The sequence below is a fragment of the Vanacampus margaritifer genome, chromosome 12 (genome assembly GCF_051991255.1).
Source record: "Vanacampus margaritifer isolate UIUO_Vmar chromosome 12, RoL_Vmar_1.0, whole genome shotgun sequence".
Taxonomy (NCBI): domain Eukaryota; kingdom Metazoa; phylum Chordata; class Actinopteri; order Syngnathiformes; family Syngnathidae; genus Vanacampus; species Vanacampus margaritifer.
Window position 1 is genome coordinate 21,255,141 of NC_135443.1, and position 22,407 is coordinate 21,277,547.

The window sequence follows — 22,407 nt, forward strand, 5'->3', positions numbered from 1 at the left end:
AACATGTTTGGAATTTCTGTGCAGTCAAGCATGATTGACGCACCACATGGATGCAAAGAAAACAAAACAACCAAAAACAACTCCGCGGCAGGCGGATTGCAGTGGTGGCAGCCAAAAAGCTTTGTAACTTTGCACCACTCTCGTTGATGGCGTCCACATCTTTCCGCCATCGCGATCCCAACGGGAGTAATTTCCTCTCGCTCTAGCATGTTATCCACAGTGACAGAAAAACAAACGTAATTATAAGATTTCTGCCCTCCTCATTGTCTTCTGCACGCCCTAATGTGGTCATCATGGCCACCGCTGCGGCCTGTTTGGCGCCACCCAAGCCGCTAAACCATTTAGCATTCCTGTGTGAATTCTACACGCTAAACCTTTCATAACCCGCCACCCACCCGCACCCCCCAACGTAACTTGGCCGTCCAATGTATAGGATCGAGCTGAACTTGATGAGTTTGTCTACCAAAAACCACCAAGTAAAGCCACAATGTGTAAGCAGCCATGTGCCAGGGCGGGGAGAAAAAGACATCTTCAAAGGAAAAAGTAGCATAGTAAAATTAGAAAGGGTGAAAAAAAAAACCGCATAAGAGAAGCGTAGAAGCGACAAATGTTTTCTTCATCTACCATACATGAAAGGTTAGATCACCTCAAACAAAGCAGAAGTGTACAAAAAATAGAGAGAGACATTTTGCAAAGAGGAAAATTCTATTTTTCCCCCTCAAGTGTGCCTTGGAGCAAGGCACTAGATTTCAAGTAAATCACATACATGCAAACCATCTTTTCAGCAATTGTTCTGTTTGAGTGCTTTCACGTGATTGTACAAACTTCTGAAGGAAGAAAAAAAAAAGATGACAGCAACAGTTAATGAGGCTGGAAACAAAGAGCAGTTTACAGATGAGCAGAAGTGCAACAGGACACCAATCACCCGAAATGAACATACAAAAAGAAAGAGGCGGAGATTAGGAACGGCGGAGAAACACGGAAGAAAGAGAGGAAGAGGTTAGTGATGATCAAAACAATGAAAATAACAAAAAAAGAAAGGGGTTGGAGGAGGGGATGGGTGGAGCGATAGAAAGGAAGAGAGACGAGAGAGAGTACTACCAGATTAGATCTCGCGGTATAGTAGAGCTCCTCAACACAGTCCAGATAGGGCTCAGAATCACACTGGTCAGCAAGACAAAGCGAGAGAGACCTCAAGTTAATACATCAACCTTGGACGATGGAGGGAACAGGGGGTGGGGGGTTGGGGAGAATTGTGGCATTGATGCAAGACAGAAGATGATGTATGGGACCGAAGGGGAAACAAAATGGATGAAGGCCAAATTGGGTTCTGGAGAGAGGATACAATCGTGAGGGGACAGAGATGAATCCAGGAATTACCTGCTGCAGATTAATTTGAAACAAACACATACCATATTTCCTATATAGTGGCATTTATTTACTCAACGGCAGAGGAACCGGAATCATTTAGGCCTAAATGGTAAATTGGAATTATTAAATTATTTGAACAAATAATTTCCTAATATCTTCAAATACATACGGCTACATAAAGAAGTTCAACTGTTCCCACTGTTGGCCTCTAAATACTAGGGCTGTTTAAAAAAATAAAAATAAAATAATCAATCTTGAATCGATTTTCCTTTTTGAGCCCAATATCGAATCATAAAACCATGAATCGATTATTTAAATATCTCTTTTTTCCCATAAATTCTTAAGAAAATAGAATTTTAAAGGACTTTTTTTGTATCTTACTGTTCACGTGAATTTAAAAGTATTTTCTTACATTTATGGAAGACCTGATCTATTGCACTTTAAAACAATTCAGAATCTTTTTAGTTTATATTAACAGTTATTGAATTAGAAATATGAAAATATCTAAAATATAATATACAAATGTAATTACAATATAAAAATCTAATCCTTGCAATGCCAATATTTGTGCAACACTTAAGTGATTATAAGACGTGTTACTTTCATTAATAAACTAAATCATTTGACCAGTTACTGCATCAGAAAAATTTATTTTATTGTTAAAATTGTAATATTTGTGGAGTTTTTATCATGGCCTAGACAGTTTGGATTGAACTGAAGTGAATGGGACCGGAAATATCGAATTGAACTGAAATTAGAATTGATACCCAGTCCTACCAAATACAAGATCAGTCTCATCACCATACGCATCTAGGTATGCTTTCTTCCATCCCCAGTTACAGTAGTCCCACTCCCTGACCTGCTCACTAGTAGGGTTACAAAATTATGTGAATTTTGTTTAAAAAAATAAAAAGATAAATAAATAAATTGAAGGTTGGCCCTCAAAAATGAACTTTTGCATTCATAAATCATGTTTCCAAATAATCAAAATCCTGTACATACTGGCAATTAATAATAATAAATAATAATAATAATAATAATAATAATAATAATATATATATATATATATATATATATATATATATATATATATATATATATATATATATATATATATATATACACACACTGTAGATTACAATACAATATGCCAGACATCATCTTCTGTAAACATCAGCTTTACAGATACCATGTCTGCTGTGGTAATGAGGTCTTGTAAAACACATGCTGATATCAGTTCTAACAAAAAGTATTACAACCAACTAACGACACCACCTGTTAAAAAAAAGGCGTCAATTTGAGCATAGCACCAAGATTTGAGGAAATATGGTACAGACCACCTTCAAGAAACTTGAAAATATCTCCAGTCATGTTTCCATGCACTCCTTAAGGTAAAAGTGGCGTGTAGAGAAATCCTCCGGAGGGTCAGCTATGATTTCAATAAGGCAATGTTTAATTAATGACAAAAATGCTACACAATGACGCTGTAGTCATGAGTATCACATGGGTCAGCAACAGCTAAGCTGGAGGACCATAATGAATTAACTGGATGAGATAATGAGATGGTGCACAGTAATTGTTACAATAATGACCTTCAGTGGTTATTTCAAACTGATTTAAAAACAAACACACACACGTGTCCTTTGAATGTGTGAAAACAAAAAATCTACAAGACCAGAAGTGAGGACAGGAGGTGGCAGTGATGGTGCATGATACCAGGACCAGCCGTTTGTCCGATTTCAAATTCTCCTTCTACAAAATCTATCGCTAAACATTTGCACCCCTACCACCAATAATGTGTTTAAAAAGTTCACAAAAACAATTTCACGCCTATCGTCGAATAGCCCAGACTTCCTCCAAGGCACATTTTGGAACCACTGTCTGTCCTTTCAATCCCAAACAACACCAGAACTACTCCAAGATTATCACTGCCTGTAGGTAAAACTACACCTTCTTTAAGATGGTAAAAATCTGTACACACTTATTAAATAGGAGCCAATAGTTCTTTTGGGCTCAGGCTGGCCATTCTTGTGCGGTGAAGTGGCATAATTGTAGATATTGAAACACACTTAGTAAACTCACCGGTTCGTGATGGGGCTCAGTCTCCTTCCTCAGCGGTGGGTCAAACTTCACCTGACCGACTGGGAAATAACAATAGATGATGGTGGTCAACATTGAAACATTATCATTGTGTATACGCTCATTAGCTTGTGCACAAACTCACAGTTGATCTCAGAAAGCGTTTTTCCTTCTCGGGTGCTTCTGCTGGTGGAGCGAATTCGATGAGGGACGGACACCGGAGACTGAGAGACACACACACACGAAAAAGGGACGTACACAGTCAAATTAATGTTCAAATAAAGCACTGCGGCGGTTTTGCAGGCCACTCGAGAAGATTACACAAGGTGAAAAACAAAACATAATCTGTTTGCTATTTCCTCTGGGAGGCGGGTTTGATGACAGCAAAAACAGCCAGCTGCACGCAGCAACAAGGTCAACACAATCAAATCAAACAAATGCTCCCACTTCAGAAGGTTCACATCTACTGACACAGCAAGATGAAGTGCAGGACGTTAAAGGCGCTAGATAACTTAAATATCTTGCAATCAATGATTTGTATAAACCATGTGGAGATGTCAAAACATTTAACATTAGACCTAAAATAATCTTGTTGTCTTAACTTTGGAAAGAAAAGCAAAAGGCATCGATCACGCAGTTCCTTCATGACAACACAGCAAATTCACACCATGCGTTCAAAAAAAGAGCATTTGAAAAACATAAATTAACTCGTGTTGTTCCAATCGAAGGACAGCTTTTTCATTTTGAGAAAAAAAAAACAACTTAGGTATCGGTATGGTATTGGCATTGGCCGATACGGCAAAGCTGTGTATCGGAATCAGTATCGGGGGGCAAAAAACGGTATCGGAACAACACTAAAATTAACATTCCCTAAACAAAATGACTGCAGAATGAGGTGTCCAAAAATCTCAGAGTACTTCTCATGCACTTCACTTTAAAATTGCTTTAATCTAAAGCATCATATTTCCTCAAGCAATGTGCTGTACTAGGCACCATGTCCCAATTAATCAGATAGACATAGGTGTTATCTACAAAAAAAAAATGTTGTTGTTGTAACAGAGCACACATCTGGTCTGTAAAGCTGAAGCTCTACTATATAAAATAATGTATATGTATTAAAAAACACACAGGTGCATCTCAAATTCGAATATCATAAAAATGTATTTCGGTAATTACCTCATTATATACTGTAGATTCATTAAACACACACCCTTTTCAACAATATTGTAATTCATCGAAAGGATTATTTGTGAAACCTGTGTTAAGTAAATAAATACCACCAGCCACTATATGAAGAAATACGCTATTAAAAGCCAACTAGCTGTAGGCATCGGTATGGATTTCATGATTTCTACGACAACATCAATGGCACATACACTTCAATCCAAGGCACACGCTTTGTTAAGACAAAACATCACTGCAGACACTGCAGCACCGAGGTGGTACCTTCCGACGGACGGGAAAGCGGTGTGCGCGCCGAGCGCCAGGGCTTATGGCTAGGAAGTGACCCCTGTACTTAAACTGTGGAGGAGGAGGGAGAGGAGGGTAGAGGATGGTGGGAAGGCAGACAAGAACAGAAGAGAGAAGACGAGAGGAAAGGGAAGAAGGAGAGGAGGAAGCGCTGCAAGATGGAGACGGAGAAAAGAGAAGAACATTTATGAGGCAGTGCAATGAGGAGGAGGAGGAGGAGGAGGAGGAATGTGGGAAGTTAAGGCTGCTGGGAGAAATTGTTGACGTGGGAAATTTGACAAATGGAGAACAGATGAGACACAATTTGGGGAAGAAGGAAAAGAGGCAACATCCAGTAAAAAGGTCATTACTGCCGCCATGTTGTCATGAATGAATAGGGCTGCAAAGGGTTGTAAAAATTTTCTGTAAACATCTGCTAAACTTCCATGAGAAGTAAAACGAGAATTGTGGAAATATTACATTTTATCATAGAAGACAAAAATATAATATAATTATAAATGGATGACTAGATTGACTACAAGATTTAAATATTTTATTGAACCAAACCATTTCCGTTTTCCATGGAAAGCCCTCCTCCAAAAATAAAATTTAATGAAATTGCTGCAACCCTAGGGATAAACAAAATAGAAGGTCTAAGATTACCTCCGGTTCGGGGTCGTCGTCATCAAAGTCGTTGTAGTTGTTGTGGTCTGGGTTTTTGGCTCGGTCCAGCAGCTCTTTAGCCAGCGTCCTGCTCAGTGGCTGAGACACGAACGGGTGCTGCAAAGGCAGGAAGTGAGGCTTTCAAAATTTTGGCTTTTACCAGAACATAAACAGCAAATGAAATTTTTACAGCCACTTAATCTGCTGTCTGAACAAACATGTGGATGTTGGCAATCTACCATTAGAACAGAAATTCCTCAGTACAGTAATTTCTGGACTACAAAGCCCATCTGACTATAAGCCGCGCTAGCTAAATTTGGGGAATACTCGAGTTTGTTACACATATCAGCCGCACCCGACTGTAAGCCGCAGGTGTTTTAATGCTACCGCAGTGGGTTCCTGCTACTTTCTTTTCCATAATGAGGACACAAATTATTTCCTACCGTTTTTGGGCTCACTTGGTTTGTTTTGCTCTGCCTGAAGCTCTTGCGCTTCCTTTATTGTGCGCCCAATTGTGATCTGATGGATAAGCCATATCTTTTGATTAGCTGAGGGTCGAATGCAAGTAAAAAAAAGTAGCGGTTTATAGTCCAGAAATTACTGTAATCGGAGTCAAGTGAAAACCATATTTTGAGATACATTCTCATTAAAGCCTTGGCGGTGAGTGTGGAGGCATATACAAAACGCCATTGTCAGATGCTTGTTGCTAATCCACAGGTAACATAGGGAAATAAATTGCACGTTCAATGAATGGATGAGACAGCCCACACACGGTGATGAAACGTGTAACAGAGCAGCAAGTGGAGGCAGTTTGATGGATAGATTCTATCATTTGCTTTCCGTTCATTCATGTAAAAATATAACACAGAAAATAGTGTGCATCTTTGACTTTCTCACCTGTAGCAATTTCTCGGCTGTGGGCCTCTTCTTTGGGTTCTTGGTTAGGGCTACTTTTACAAAATGGTGAAAGTTGTCCGTCCTGTGGTCCAAAATATGGTTCAGATTATAAACCACAAATGTTATTGTGCCATTTAGTGGATTTAGGAATTTTGCCTTACCACTTCATCTTGTCTTTCAATTTAGGTGGCTGGAAATTACTCTTAGTCATTAAGAAAAGAGCCCTGTGCAGGGAGAAGAAATGAAGATGAGAAAGGATCTTGTGTAATTCATGGCATTGTAAACATTTATCAGCATTCTATATTCGAGAATTAAAGGCATGAGTATGGCTTTCACTTCAGCGGCTACTACTTGTGGAAGAGGATAGGTAGGGTAGGGACTAACCCTAACCCTAACCCATAACAACAGAAAAACTAAGGATTTTACTTCACTTGTGGCGGTCACACTTCCTCACCAAGAATTAGCCATTCTCATTATATCATTTGGCAGCTCATAAAGGAAGGTACCCAACAAATTATAAGCATTTAAAAAGTACTTTGCATAAGGTGTTCCCTTTAAATTAAAATTGGTGTCAGTTTGGTATAACGATCAACATCCACTAGACTGCTCACTTACCTCATGGGATGCAGCTCAAACATGGGTGGCTGCAGCTCGGCCAGCTCTATTGCGGTAATGCCCACGGCCCAAATATCACACAGCTGGTTGTAGCCTCCTTTCCTCTCTACTGCTGCCACCTCTGGAGCCATCCTGTTGCAAAGGAGAGAGAAACACATGCTCCTATTCATTAAGCTTTTTTTTTTTAAAGGGCTGTTTCATCAAGTAATCAATCAAATACTTTCATCCTGCTGTCCGAGAGGATAGATTGCCGCAGTTTCACATGCAGCAAAAATCGGCTTCAATAACTCACCAGTAAGGCGTTCCAATGAATGACTTCCTCTTGGCCAAAGTTGCTGTGATCTGCGCTGATACACCAAAGTCAGCTGTTAAGAAAAAAATGAACAGCGGATGAGATGGAGTGAAAACAATACAGAAATAACCAGATCTCAAGGGAAGGAAAAAGAACAAACGGAGAACGGTTGGTTCATCTCACCTAGTTTGACGTAGCCGTTGTCTGTCAAGAGGATGTTGGCGCCCTTTTGGAGACGAACATGTTTCACGCATCAGGACACATTACAACACAGCGCATGTCGACTCAAATTAAACACAGCACGGTCTGTATGCCTAGTTTGAATTGTGACTTGGTTAGGCTGCTTTTGTGCATTACACACAGAACTACACAAGAGTGCAGTCAGTTTGTTTACAGGCATTACAAAACTATTGCAATGTTTCATTTGAAAACAACATTTTCGCATCGCCTCTGTGGTTTACTGCAACAGCAATTAATTCACAAGAAGAAAGGAAGCCTGTTTGGGGGGAGGGTGGGGGGTTAGGGTGTCAAGGAAATCCATTCATGCTACATCAGTTTCAAGAAGTCATTATTATACAACATAGGGATGGAAGGAAAATGTATTTAAAAAGTGACAGTACAAATATAGAACTTCTCTTTTAGACTGGGACATGATGTATGTAGTCACCCTAAAAGCCTAGACACACCAATCCGACGTTGGGAGTCGGACAGCGTTGAGCCGACAGCGCTGAGCAGACAGCGTTGAGCCGACAGCATGCGGCGTCTGATCAGTGTATAAATTACTGTCGTAAAGTTGGATTGAGTTGGAATACGTCGGGGGGGCGTTTTCAGCAAATTCGACATGTTGAATCGGCGTCGGGAAATTTGATCACTGTGATTGGCTGTTAGCTAACGAATCAGCGCATGGGGCAAGAAGAGGAAGGGACGAACGCGGGTTAAACAGTACTGATGGAAAGCCTGGACCATTCCCCCCCCCCCGCTCATTTTGCGCATCGTCACCCTGCTGTATCCTCCGCATTTGAACGTACAATGTCTGTCTGGACAGTAGATGACTACGTCTCTTTGGTTCAAGAGAGACCAGCATTTTATGATTTTACCGTTAAAGGGTATGCCGACAAAAGGTATAAAAGCCAAACTATTAGCAGTTTATGGTTGGTGTATGGTTTTATTGAACATATAAACATAAAGAAAACACAAAAAACATTACAAGTATAAAATATAAGTTGAAGTTAACCAAAGAAAACCAAAAATAGGAAGAAAGAAAAAAGTTTGTATGTTCAAAAGAGGTAGGGGGAAGTTAAAAACGTATCTATTCATTTTATGTTGATACAATGATAAGGTTAATGTATTTCAACAAAAGATAATGTATAAACCTAGTCATATATACAAGTACACTTTAACATACGCACATTTGCCAGCAACAATATGTACATACAATTTATAAGCATTAACCATAATACATTTATGAATTATATCCTCATACTCACATATACGATTTTCATTACACTCATACCGATACATCCAAGGAAATTACAGCATATATACAATTATAACAGCTCATGTCTAATTTAAGTATTTTTTAACTTTGCTTTTAAAACATTTTTTTTAATTGTTTAAAAGCAAACTATGGCATGACATGGGGACAAGCCTGGATATAGCAGGTAGGATTTACTTTTACACTTGAGAAGTATAGCGACCGTTTGTAATTAGTAAATATAATAATTTTTTCACGTTAGCTGGCTAACGACATGGTTATAACAATACCCTCAAAACACGCTCAGTTTCCGGTTGCCTTTAGGAATAATGACTACCGCCGCCAATGGTATGGAGGGGAATTACTTCTTGCGCATGCGCTGAAGGTATGTAATAGTCGGTGCGGTGTGTATTTACGTCATTTTTCTACGCGACGTGCCGACGTCTGGGTCACATTTGGCCGACGTCGGATTGGTGTGTGTAGGCCTTGAAAGAAAAGTTGCAATAGGCAGTAACTAGGAGATGGTTGCAATCTGATCCTCCAACACAGACCGATTGGATAAGTATTATGAACACGATTGAAAGCATGGAGCGAATCACCCCTTTAAACCAATTTTATTTTACATTTCTTCTGTTTTGAAAAATGGATTGTGTTTATACATTAAAAAAAACTCTTGAACCATTGCTGTATAAAGACATGTAATTACTGTATTTTATTTTTCTGTAATGTGAAATTGATGACCAAATGTACGTTTGTTGTTTTGTTATACTTGTTACCTAAAAAAAGTAATAATAAAAAAAAAAGTAGCAAATGAGTGGGAAGACTATCTTCAAGAAGCAAATTAGTGTACCTGTTTAATCAAGCATTCTTTACATATGTATTTATACAATAACAATTATTTTGAGGACCATTTTTGTACAAGTGGGCAAATGTGGTGTGTTGAAATACTAAATAGAATGTTAACGCATGTATGAGCCGTAAAGAGTTGTAAAGTGGACTCCCCAAACTAGTTTGAGTTTCCTTTACTTGTTGTGACTTCACTTTATTAAAACGATCATTGTTGACGCTCTATGTCCAGAGATGAATGCATATGATATGCATAAATAGAAGCAAACCAACACAACATTCAGTTAAATTATCACATTTAAAATATGGGTTGTTTCCCCAAAACTCACCTTGATGTCTCTGTGCATTTTGCTTTTATTGTGAAGGTAGTATAAACCCTGCAAATAGACAATCACCCAACAGCTGTTATAGCTATGAAAAACACAACAATGATCAAAGTATATGCAGCATACACTTACCTGTAGAGTCTCCCGAGACATGTAGGCTATTTGAGACTCTAACAAAGGCCCGGTTACTGAAAAAAGAAAAGAGAGCGAAAGGTCAGAAAGTAGAGGACCAGACGTTACTAACACGTAAACAATCAGAATGTGTGTGTCACCATGATAGATGTCCTGTAGAGAACCTCCTCCGCAGTACTCCATGCTGATCCATAACTTGTCTCGCCTGCTCTCACACGCACACACACGCACACTTTAGGTACACCTGCATAATGTAACTAACAAGAGCTGAATTACAAATTCCACCCTTTCCAATATGCGCCCCTGTCCCCTCCCAATGGACATATCTGGATTTTCTCATGCATTCCAATAACAAGCAAATGAACACGAGGCAAGTTGTGGAACCTAGCAGTGAAGATTATGCCTTACATTACATAATCCCTTCAATCACTTCAGGTACTTCACACAAAAAGATGGCATGCATAATTAAACAACTAAACAGAGTGCCAACATTTTTACAAATGCATTTTATAAAATATTGCTATGTTGTTATTTCCACTTTAGTAACTTTTTCTGGGTAAACATGTAAATACTGTACAAAAAACCCTTCACACACACACACACACACACACACACACACACACACACACACACACACACACACACACACACACACACACACACACACACACACACACACACGAAAACGATTGTGTCTTCCATGAAACTATTTAGCAACTTTATGGAAAGTGGGAGGAAGTAATAGTAAGAGAAAACCCAGATGAATCAAACATGAATCTCCTGACTGTGCCGGAAGCAGACGTCCTAAACCAACCTGCCAAACTTACTATGAGCTACTGTGAGCTAGTGCCTATCCCAGCTGATTATAGGCATAAGACGGGGAGAACTCAGGACTGGTCTCCAGTCAGTGAAACCCAGGACCGTGAAGTGCCACTAGCAGTGTTTTAGCAGTTGTGTACACCTACGTTACATTCCGCAAGCTCATTATCCAAAACCACACACAAACGTCAGTAAAACATGCAAAGTTTTCTTACCGGAGATAGCTGCCAAAGTAGGCCACGATATTGGAGTGTTTACAATCCTTCATCATCAGAATCTCCTGCTGGACCACGGCAAAGTCCTCCCCTGGAGAGAACACAGTGACATCACATTGACTGACAGAAAATAAACCGCTTTCACCTCATACGGAGATTGGAAACACAGTAGGCTGATAAGGGATAAAGGGAGATGGCCAGAAATTATGGAGGGAAGGTGCTCACCTGGCTCCAATTTGATGACTTTGATAGCCGCCAGCTCTCCTGTGTTTACATTTCGAGCCTGGGGAATGTAGAAGAAGAAGAAGGGAGGTTAGCAATCAAAAGGCTCTGAAACATACAGAGAACGAAACGCATGGTAGACAGCCAAAAAGTATCCCACTGCGCAACTACCAACTGTTTATGATACTGTATGCATGAAGTGAGTCTTTTACATGACCTTGACTCGACATAGAATGTATGGACAGGAAACTAAGCTGTATTCCCCAAAAAAACGGGAATTCTTTGGTAAACAATATTGGCAGAACAGCAAGGAGGCAGATTTTCTATAAATAGTGAGACGTGTTTACATCTGGCCACGGTGCTTGCAAAGGAAAGAGGAGTTCCTCTGTGAAACAAGACATGAATAAAAGATTATCCGAGGAGAGGAACTGTGAATCGCCCACTTCACTCGGGGCAGAAGCACAGCCGCATAAGAATGCGTGAAAGTGAATGGGTTTAATAGCAGTGTGGGTTTTTTTCCCGTCACATAATAAATACCTTTGGATTGGAAAGCAGCATTGATAAGAGTGGCCATATATAACCCTTGGAATATAATTATTAGGGGTGTGCCCCCCCCAAAAAAAAAGAAAAAAAGATTGTCATAAGAATCGCGATTCTCATTTAGTGTGATTCAGAATCGATTTTTAATGTCTCCAAATCAATTTTATTGAAATAATTTTATACTGTCTTCCCTTTGTTTGTGTGTGCCTTTATTGGGAGCACTGTTCATGTTGTACCCGATTTGGCCACTTTGGGGCAGTGGTGGTTCCACGCGGTCTGATACACTGTTAAGTTGTAGCCAGAGAGTAGAAGGAAAAAGTCACGATCAAGTTATTCCGATAAAATATGGGTTTTTTTGCAGCGTGGAGCCATTTTTTTGAGTGATAAAAGTGCCGCAAGTAGCACTAATTAGCATTAGCAAGTCAGACTGGAGTAGATTATTACAAATCAAAAAATTTTCTTAATCAAAAATCGATTCTGAATTGAATCGCACACCCAAAAATCGGAATCGAATCGTGAGACATTCAAAGATTCCCACCCCTAATAATTATTCTTACAATATACAGTATTTTTCCGGTACTTTTCACACTCTTTTTCAAGCGTCCCTAACAAGCCGCTGCTCACACTGCGGGGTCAAAACAGAGTACGACTTCTGGTACCAATGAGAAACTAGAGAATTTTCTCCAAAAGATCCTCCACAAGCGTGGGAAACAAATTAGACACGCCTGACTTAGCCCAAAACAGTACACTTCAAAGTTAGCGTGATAACACTTCGACCTTGAAGACAAGACACCAACATTGCAGCGCTGTACAATTCTGAAAACACACACCCTCATCGGAACTGCAGCGTCACCTGCATATTTAGTCAACAGATTGTAAACAACAGACCGTGACATTTCACACAGTGATCCGCTCACTTTATTATTAGAGTGAAACCTTCTAATAAAAGTGACCTTAGGCGGCAACAATACGAGGACACACTTTTGAATAAACCACTCGAAATGTCAACACGAGGACATTTTTCCGACAATAGCGCACCGCAACCGCGACGACAAAAAACACTTGTAGCTTAGTCTAGCAGGAATGCGAGGAGCTGTGCCTTCTATTGAGGCCACAAGTGGAGAACAGGGGAATGATTGACAGCACACAATACAACAACGCAGCACAAAACCACGTAACAAAGCCGTGGCAGGAGGGAGGAGACACAAAGAGACGTCCAGAGGCGAGAAAGGAGACACAGCACAGCAGTGTGTTCGTTCGGTCTGCCGACGGACGAGAGTGATGACTCATAAGTGCTCAGTGACACCGCTAAAGGCAACAACACACACTTGAATGAGTTCAATTGATTTCGTCTGGTGTCACTCTTCCATCTCTGCTGTGCTTGCTGCAAGTGTTTGCATGCTTGATAAAAATCACTTTTACTGTTACAAGCAACTATAAATGAAAAATATGAAGCCATTTTAGTTTGAGTTCACTCTCTCCAAAAGTTGGAATGCCGTTATTATGGCCCGACCGGTGCCGATTATAATCGACCGATTATTGCCCTTCAAACGTCTGCCAAAACAATCAGCCGATTATTTTCCCCTTAAAAGGTTATCATCGAGGAATAACGAAATTTCAGACGCTGTGAAAATATCCTGAATGCACCATTTTGCTTACGTAGCATTAGCAACTAGCAAGTGCGTATGATATTCTGGTTAATCTGTTGTCCCTAATCGTCCTTTAAAAGGAACCCCAACTGTCATGACAAGTTTGCTCTATATTATTTTTTGGGTTGTTACTAACATAACTATGAGATTCATTTTTCAAAAATACTTTCCAGTTTAATACATTTGCAGAAATATAAATTATTTTTTTGTCTTAACACATTTTCCTATATTTTTCCAGCCCAATTATGTACTCTAAACATATACAATACAGCAGTTGTAAACAAGTAAGAATGGTTTTATTATTGTCACATAAATCTATACAATAACTTCATGAAAGTTGTTGATAAGGTCATACGATGGATTTGTCATTCAAAGCAGAGTAAATCTGAATAGCAAAAGCTAGGAATGGGGCAGGGGGGATACTTTTATGCATTATAGATATATTTTTTTAAATAATCAGCCAACTAACCGATAACCTGTATTTTTTTCTGCCAAAAAATCGGTATCAGCATCGGCCTAAAAAGAAAAAAAGCCAATCGGTCAGGGCCAAGGCGTTATACAGTCCTTTGAGTATTTTGGAACACAGTCTCTCATTCAACTAATCACACACACGGGAACAATGGCGGTCTGACAATACAGGATTCTTAAATCTCTTGGTATTGTATGTGAATTCCAAATCATTGAATAGTATCGTTCCTAAATTGTCGACCCTTTTTCCAGGAAAATAAATGGAAATCTATCTACCAACAATTACAGGGAAGAGATGCCTTTAAAGTTGCACAACGCACCCAAGACATCTGCTCAGTGAGCTTCAAAACTCTGCGAACTCAAGTCAAGTCAAGATTATTTATATAGCCCTTAATCACACAAGAGTCTCAAAGGGCTTCACAGGCCCACACAGTTGACAAATATCAACGACATCCCCTAATTGAACCACAAGTGACGTGTGTGCTGGTCATGAACTAAAGGCCAGTGTGTCTGATTGTCTACTTCCTCAATCCAAAGATGCACTCATCGTCACCTTGCGAAAACAGGAACGTCATCCTATTCTAACATCGGACTCAGCGTCACATCTTGTCTGATGGTAAATACTTGAGAGGCGCAGCTATTTTGGCCCAGCCATCAGGTACACGAGTATTGATGAAGGATTGTGAGCAGCAAAGCAAGAGTGTCATTAGTTAGTCGATTTTGTTACGAAGCACAACAAACCAGTCAGATCGGAACAACTTCAGCATGCAGTCTGCAGAGCTGATTGCAGGAATTCCTAGAAATACAAAGACGTCCGTCCCCTTTTTCTAAATTGACTGGAAAGCAGAACATACTCACATTCAAGAGGTGGAGCTTGTGAACTTATTGCTACTTTTTGAGGTAATACTAAGGATGCTCCAATCCCATACGTGGATCGGGTATTGGCCATGATATTGGAAAAAAAAATGGATCTGGTATCTGTCAAAATGGTCTGATCCACAGAGGCTTATCTCCAGGGCGCGCGCACGTTCACGTCTCCAATGACGAGTTGAAACAGGGAATGGTTAGGTAATAGGGGTGTGAATTGCCTAATACCTGGCGATTCGATTCGTGTCACGATTCATAGGTCACAATTCAATACCGATTAATCCCGATACGAATCTATAAATTGATTATTGTGATTTTTTTTTTACTCAAGTTTAGAAAATACTTTTTCTTTTTTTTTTCTGGAGAGCTCAGTATTGTTCATTCGGTAATTTTACCGATTTGACATGTCATCATCATTGCTCTCCTTTTTTTACATATACATATATATATATATATATATTTTTTTTTTTTTTTTGTATGTGGGTAATTATGAGTGCGTGCGTGCGAGTGTGTGTGTATTCATTAGTTCACCTAAAACCTATTAAAAAAAAATCCCATACCGTTCACCTAAACCGAACACTTCCAGCCAGAGTCGTGAGGCCGTCAGGAAACCCGAGGAAGGACCAAAGAAAAGAAAGGAAAGTGAAATCCAGCACCGACCAGAGTCCTTCACCAACCCCAGAGACATCTAAATTTCAACAAATCAGGGAGACCTCAAGAGACCAAAGGAGAGACTGAGGAAAGGAAGGAAGGAGAGACTGAGGAAAGGAAGGAAGGACAGACGAAGCAGAGTGCGATCCACAGACACCAGCCTCCACCGATTCAATGACCTGAGGAAGATCGTGTCTGAGTTTCGATAGATGCTGGTGTGGTGGATCTGGCATGCATGAAAATCTCTACCAAAGAGGGGAGCCGTCGACCCCCGCCAGGACAGAGCAAGCGCAAGACCTCCACCAAACCCCCATCCACCCCGGCGGGCATATGGGACCAGCCCGGCGGGGCGATAGGGCTCGCCCCCCGCATACTGGGGCCCGCCCGAGGTGCCAGGAGGTCCACCGGAGCGGGGCGGGCGGGTACAACACCAAGGCCCCCGGAGCGCCGAGACCCGGGCCACGGATGGAGCCCCCGGGGTTTAGAAAATACTAATCAGTAAACTTGTACATGTACACTGTAAGATTTGTATGAAAATGTATTTATTTATCTGAAAATTCAGGCTTATAACTGAGCCACTGCATTTAACAAACAGGTTGCAGTCTGTTTCACGTTTGAACAGCACTGAAATAAAATATTAAGGCTTAATGTTCCATTAATATAACATTCTTCCATGCTTAATGTGTGAATCCTAACCCAAAGTAAGACGTTTTGTTGAATATTCCCATAAAAAATTATTTTTAAAAATCGATTTGGCATATCGAATCGATTAGAGAACTGTGCGCTGTAATATCGTGATATATTGCCAAATCGATTTTTTTCTAACACCCCTATTAGGTAATATATCACCGCCGGCCAAGCGGGGACCTCCGCTCTTTCTCTTGCGAAGGTCCACCGCCGCACGAACGGGGCCTGCCTCGCAGCTTCCGCGAGCGATGAGCCGGCAGGCTCCGTGGAAGGAGGGCCGTGTGGGAAGCGACAACAGAGTTTGCCGAGGCAGGCGAGACAAAGAATAATGTAATTATTTATGCCTGTTGTAATGGCATTTTGTACATTAAGGTGGCATTTGGGGATAATCTATCTTCTTAAACTGGAGAGAAAAAAAAAGCATGTAGCCCAGTGTTTCCCACACCATGTTAATACATGGGCGGGCCACCCAAGTAAATTGGCCACCACTCAAGAAGTTTTCAAGAAAATTGATTAAAAATATATTTAAAAAGAAAAAAAACGTGTCGCGACAGGATATACTGCATGTAACGTTAGTTCGCTGTCACTCACTTGTAGATCGTGAGGCTAGAGGAGACGTAGTAACAGGACAGACCCATGTCCCGTCCAACCCGCCTCGCATCCCCACCGCCGGAGTCCACCCACCCAAGTAGGTTTTAAATCTGTGGAAAACACTGTAGCCTATCAATATTTTTTTGTGTGCAGACATGAAGACATGTAGACAGAAGCAAGTGGCGCAGAGAGCCTTTGGCCACATCGAACTCATTCTGTAAATAGAAGCACTTGGAATCAGCCCTGGCCACATTATGCACAGTTGAACTTGAAACCTTAACACTGCCTGAATGTAAGAAAAATAAAAGTGTACTTGGGTAACCGGCACTAAAGTAATGATTACATTCATTCAATATAAATTCAATGCATGTATTAAAAATATTGAATCATATTCTAATAAATAAAATCAAAATCAAAAAATATTTCCAAGACATTAAAGAACATCTAAAAGCATTTGAGTTTTGGGGGAAATATATTAATTGCAAAGACAATTTAGTATGGATCTAAATCAGCATCGGCAGATACTAAACCCAAGGTATTGGTATTGAATCGGTAAAGAAAAAAGTGAATCGGAGCATCCCTTGGTAATACTGCAAAATTCAAAAGCCAGAAAGATTGTACAATGTTGAAAATTGAGGGAAAAAATTGCTGCACAAGTATTTGCTCAGGTTAAAAGTGGTTGGTATGGCAATGACATGATCAATGCAAGGTGCAAGCTACACAATGTGCTAACACAACGGCCACTTTGTTAGGACTTAACTCTTTGACCACCAAGCGTTTTCAGAAAAGGGATGCTGTGAGTGCCAGCCGATTTAAGCATTTTGACTGATCTTTCAAGGTCCACAGAAAATTTTGTGTTTGGGCTATGGAAACACACATACCAAATGAAAGATTGGACTCTCATCTTTCATCAGAAAAAAAAGTTTGTTTCTACCTTATTCCGTTTTTCAGTAATCAACAATAGAAAATGGTTAGTTTCACCCAAATGCTGTTTTGAAACAAAATACGGAGAAATCAAGCTTTTTTTGAAACGATATTATTTCATGCACTCTAGTGAATTTGACTCCTTTTTTTTCCCCATGAATGATGCCACAAACACCTAAACAGTGCTTTACTTCTGTAAAACACTACCACCAACAATGAAAAAGTGTTTTTTGATAGCAAAATACGTTTATTTACATTCAACAGTGTAACAATTTGACAAACTATTTACAAATGTGTGCAACCGTGGTACTATTTACAATTGTGTGGATGTTTCAACTACAGTTTTTCTTTCTGTAACACTCCCCTGCGTGCAAGGGGACGCAGCAGGATTTGCACAACAGATTAGTTTCACTATGATTGCTCCTTCGCGTGCAGACGCTACACTTTCTTGCCGGTGAGGCTTCATGACGTGATCATAGCCGCCGCGTCAACGCTTCCAACTTCGGCGTCAACCTCGGAGTCATCATCATCATCATCGTCGTCGTCGTCATCAATGTGCTCTTTAGCATTGGTCGATGCTTTTCGTCTTTGAAAAAAATGCTCAAGCGTGAGCTGCTTGCAACCGGTCGCCATTCTCACTTTCTCAGCCATTCTCAAATTGGAACCGCTAACGCGGCGGCTATGACGGTGTCGTAACGCGGAGCGCAACCGAGCACGCACAGGCGGACGTTCGATCGGACGACGGAGAGTGCCCCGAGTCCAATGCATATTCATCGGAGGAGTGTGTACAGTCTGCTACTTGCTTTTTATTCCCCGGAAAAAAAGGCCGTCAAGAAAGTGTAACGTTTGCACGCAAAACGGACCAATGTGAAAGTGAAAGTAAACTGTTGTGCGAGTCCTGGCGTCTCCTTGCACGCAGGAGAGCGTTACAAAAGGAAAAACTGTATTTGAAACATCCACATAATTGTAAGTAGTACCACAGTTGCACACATTTGTAAATAGTTTGCGAAATTGTTTTGTCAAATTGTTACACTGTTGAATGGAAATAAACGTATTTTGCAATCAAAAAACACTTTTTCATTGTTGGTGAAAGCGTTTTACAGAAGTAAAGCACTATTTAGGTGTTTGTGGCATCATTCATGGACAAAAAGAAGTGTACAATTCACTAGAGTGCATGAAATAACATCGTTTCACAAAAAGCTCTTTTTCTCCGTTTTTTGTTTCAAAAGAGAGAATTTCGGTGAAAGTAACCATTTTCTATTGTTGATTACTGAAGAACGGAATAAGGTAGAAACAAACTTTTTTTTCTGATGAAAGCTGAGAGTCCAATCTTTCATTTGGTAGTATGTGTGTTTCCATAGTCCAAACACAACATTTTCTGTGGACCTTGAAAGATCACTCAAAATGCTTAAATCGGCTGGCAGTGGGGACAACCCGTTTCTGAAAACGTCTGGCAGTGAAAGAGTCAACGTCTTTGGCGGTCCTCCGTAGGATTTTGCTAAACGTTATTAAACGTTTTTGGCGGTCAAAGAGTTAACAGCCCCAGATATGAGGTAAAAGATCACCCGGTATCACCATGACTTCAGGAATGAGACACAAATTTCAAGCGTCTGAGTACAAAATGCTAATTCTCACTCAGCATATACGTAATTGAGTGCCTCCGTTGCACAAATTAGAGATGATCTTGTGTCAGGAGGCTTGTCTTGTTCTTCGGCACTGGTGCTCCTCTGGTGCAATGCAACAAACAGGAGCAGAAGAAAACACAGAAGTCGGCTTCACACGTTGCTTCCTGCTCAAACATTCCGATCCGTGTCGCAGATTTTTACACAATGGTGGAGCCAAATATAGGCATCAATGAGGTTTAGCCAGAAAGCCGCCTACTGCTTACACAGACGTCCTAGTGATGCAGAGGGATTTTGCGTTTGAACTTCATACAAGTGTCAACGGGCTCACCTGTTTTCTGGGTTTGGTCATATGACATTTGCAAGGCGAGCCCGTGGGCATTGTGATGGCAATTCCAGTAGACAGCAGATGGCAGTACAGGACAAATGGCAACCCCTGACATGGATAAGAACGGGTGGATTTTTCAGCCTAATTAGAATACTGTGTATAAACTAGTGGGGCCACATAGCATATTTTTGCAAAGAAAGTTTTTCACTTGAATAGTGAACGCCCTAAAGACAACAATTAATAATTGTTTAGACAGTAACTCTGTTCAATACGTATGATGAACTATTGCACGATAACAGGTCCAGTGGGGAGAATAACAAGTTTGCCAGAGCCCGAGTGGCTGCAACAAGCCAAGATAAAGTGCCTAAAATTAGAAACACAAATGATCTACTCCAACAGGGGAGGCATGCAAGATGCGAAGCAATAAAGAAAGTTGCAAAAATTAACATAAACTAAAATGCTATCCTACAAAAAGCCCTGGAAATCTTGTGGTGGCATACTAGCACAGTGTCGACCACAACAAAAGCGTCCTGGAAGTGCACCAAACATCATCAAACAGTATGAGTGTTTAATGTTTCACAGAGCTGAACTGTGCCAACTTTGTAGTTAAATGGCTAGCGGAATGTCATTTTAAAACCAACAACTGCATACCTGACGGCTGACACTTTATTAGGAATGCCTTTGCAATCCAAATTGTGTATTATTGTGGCTGGAGGCATGCACAACTAACTGCACTGCGTGACAACTAGAGCTCTTCCTACTATTTTGTCATAAACAATGCTCAACATACAAAAATAAATATGACTGCAGTTGTGCCCTGAGATACGAGTGACCTGATTTACGAGTTTTTCAAGATACAAGCCGTTATTCGGATGATTTTCTGCTTGGATTTGCAAGTGTAAAAAAACAACTGTATATGTATATGTATATGTATATATATATATATATATATGTATATGTGTATATATATATATGTATATATATATATATATATATATATATATATATATATATATATATATATATATATATATATATATATGACCAGATATACCATTAGTCACGTACAGAGGCCAACGTGACCAAATCTGTTTAATTATTTTCTTCTTTTTTTTTTAATTATGTCAGTACTGTATGTTTTTATGAAGTACAATATTTATAAAGTGCTATTTTTTTCCTCATTAAAAAAAAAAAACATTACAAAATGTGTTGCTGTTGCCCGTAGGGAAGGCTAAAACTGATTAAGGACATTTGCATTAATTTCAACTGGGAAAACTGATTAGAGATAAAGAGTTATCTACTTACATTGTAGAGTACCATGTAAGAGGACTAACCAACTGAAAAAATTGGAAGGCATTCTTCAATTATTCTCAAATATTGTGCATGATAACACTTTGTCAACAATAGCAATTGCAGCATAACAACACCGAAAGTTTACATTATTTAATTTGATTTATGTGTCATGACATAATGAAAACCATCATATCCCGGGGTCTGCGTCCACAGGCACAGTAGGGCCTTGATTGATTGTTGACAACAAAGATAACGGACACAAATCACAATAATTGAAACCGCCGACCTATTAATGGAGTTATTTACTTCTGTAATAACCCTAATAGAATAATTTTGCGGTGCTACAAGATGAAGGCGAGTAGGAGATTTTGGTAATGTTGTTGTTATCATAGCTTAGTGTCGCGATAGCATCTTGGGGGCTCGCGACACCTGACAGCAGGATGGTCCAACTAACGTTATTTTACCGGCAGTTGTGCTAAAAGGTGAAGCGGCTGGTGCATCCCAGTGAATATTTGAGTAACTAAATGAACGCTCGCTGTGATTTTGTGACGATGTTTCCCCCTCCGAAGCAACCGGGTTAGCATCGCGATGCTAAAACAAATCGATTGAATCCATTTTCGGACAGCTCGCTTTGCACATATCCGATATCCTCTGCTGTTTTCGTCAGACGAATTTTAACAAGTCCAAGCTTTATAATAGTTGCAGAAACTGAAATTCCAATGAAAATTAGTGAATTTAATAAGATAGTGTGTGGCAACCACATCCAGGCTCTAAAGCAGCGGGGCTAGCATTAGCTTAATTTGACGCACTTTTTAACGGCCCGCAGCTTCAAGTAGTAACAGTGACCATGTTTGGCCTTCACAAATGAGTGACGTGATTGCTAAAAACCCAATTTTATTCACTTTAAAAGAAGCGCCCAACACATATGGCTGTCCGATTATGGAACCCAGGTTTTACAGTGCTTCTTCCCCCACTCTCGCTGCAGCTTTTTACCTTGTACACATCTCCGTAGGTGCCGCTTCCTATCCTCTGGATCAGCTCGAAATCCTCCTGCGGATTGCGACGGGACAGGTCGACGGTGGCGTTCATCATGGCCAAGTGCCGCTCAGGGCGCCGGACGACGCGCGCAGTTGACGGACACCGACGATGTTATGTGCGAACGGGGATAATTGTCAGAGAGAGAGAAAAACATACGGCGTCAGAAAATAGCAGCCCTAGCCCACTCCTGCTCCAACATGGCGGCCACTGCGCAAGGAGCATGCGCAGTAGACATGACCTCCTCTCACAGTTATCAACACATACACAATTAAACATTTTAATCTATGCAACAAAAAGATAAGATTATGTACAACAAAACTGCATTTCTTACAATTTTACACAAAATTCT

General features: G+C 40.2%; 1 protein-coding gene across 8 annotated transcripts in view; it reads right to left on the minus strand.

Moving 5' to 3' along the window:
- LOC144061421 (mitogen-activated protein kinase kinase kinase kinase 3-like) overlaps positions 1-22,265 on the minus strand; it is a 40,183-nt gene extending 17,918 nt beyond the window's left edge. For 5 of the 8 annotated variants that reach the window (XR_013296180.1, XM_077581885.1, XM_077581887.1 and 2 more), the window contains exons 1-15: positions 22,014-22,265; positions 11,404-11,461; positions 11,179-11,269; positions 10,285-10,349; positions 10,145-10,200; positions 10,016-10,063; positions 7,550-7,592; positions 7,367-7,439; positions 7,075-7,206; positions 6,621-6,683; positions 6,460-6,541; positions 5,563-5,679; positions 3,596-3,674; positions 3,454-3,512; positions 1,102-1,164 (exon numbers count right to left, since the gene is read on the minus strand). Coding sequence is in view for 7 of the 8 variants with exons in the window: in XM_077581885.1 (XP_077438011.1) it covers positions 1,102-1,164; positions 3,454-3,512; positions 3,596-3,674; positions 5,563-5,679; positions 6,460-6,541; positions 6,621-6,683; positions 7,075-7,206; positions 7,367-7,439; positions 7,550-7,592; positions 10,016-10,063; positions 10,145-10,200; positions 10,285-10,349; positions 11,179-11,269; positions 11,404-11,461; positions 22,014-22,112 (1,128 nt within the window). In the remaining variant the exon portion in view is untranslated. The remainder of the gene's footprint in view (positions 1-1,101; positions 1,165-3,453; positions 3,513-3,595; positions 3,675-5,562; positions 5,680-6,459; positions 6,542-6,620; positions 6,684-7,074; positions 7,207-7,366; positions 7,440-7,549; positions 7,593-10,015; positions 10,064-10,144; positions 10,201-10,284; positions 10,350-11,178; positions 11,270-11,403; positions 11,462-22,013) is intronic. The other 3 variants (XM_077581886.1, XM_077581888.1, XM_077581884.1) reach the window with 1 other exon arrangement.
- Between the last annotated feature and the right edge of the window lie 142 nt (positions 22,266-22,407).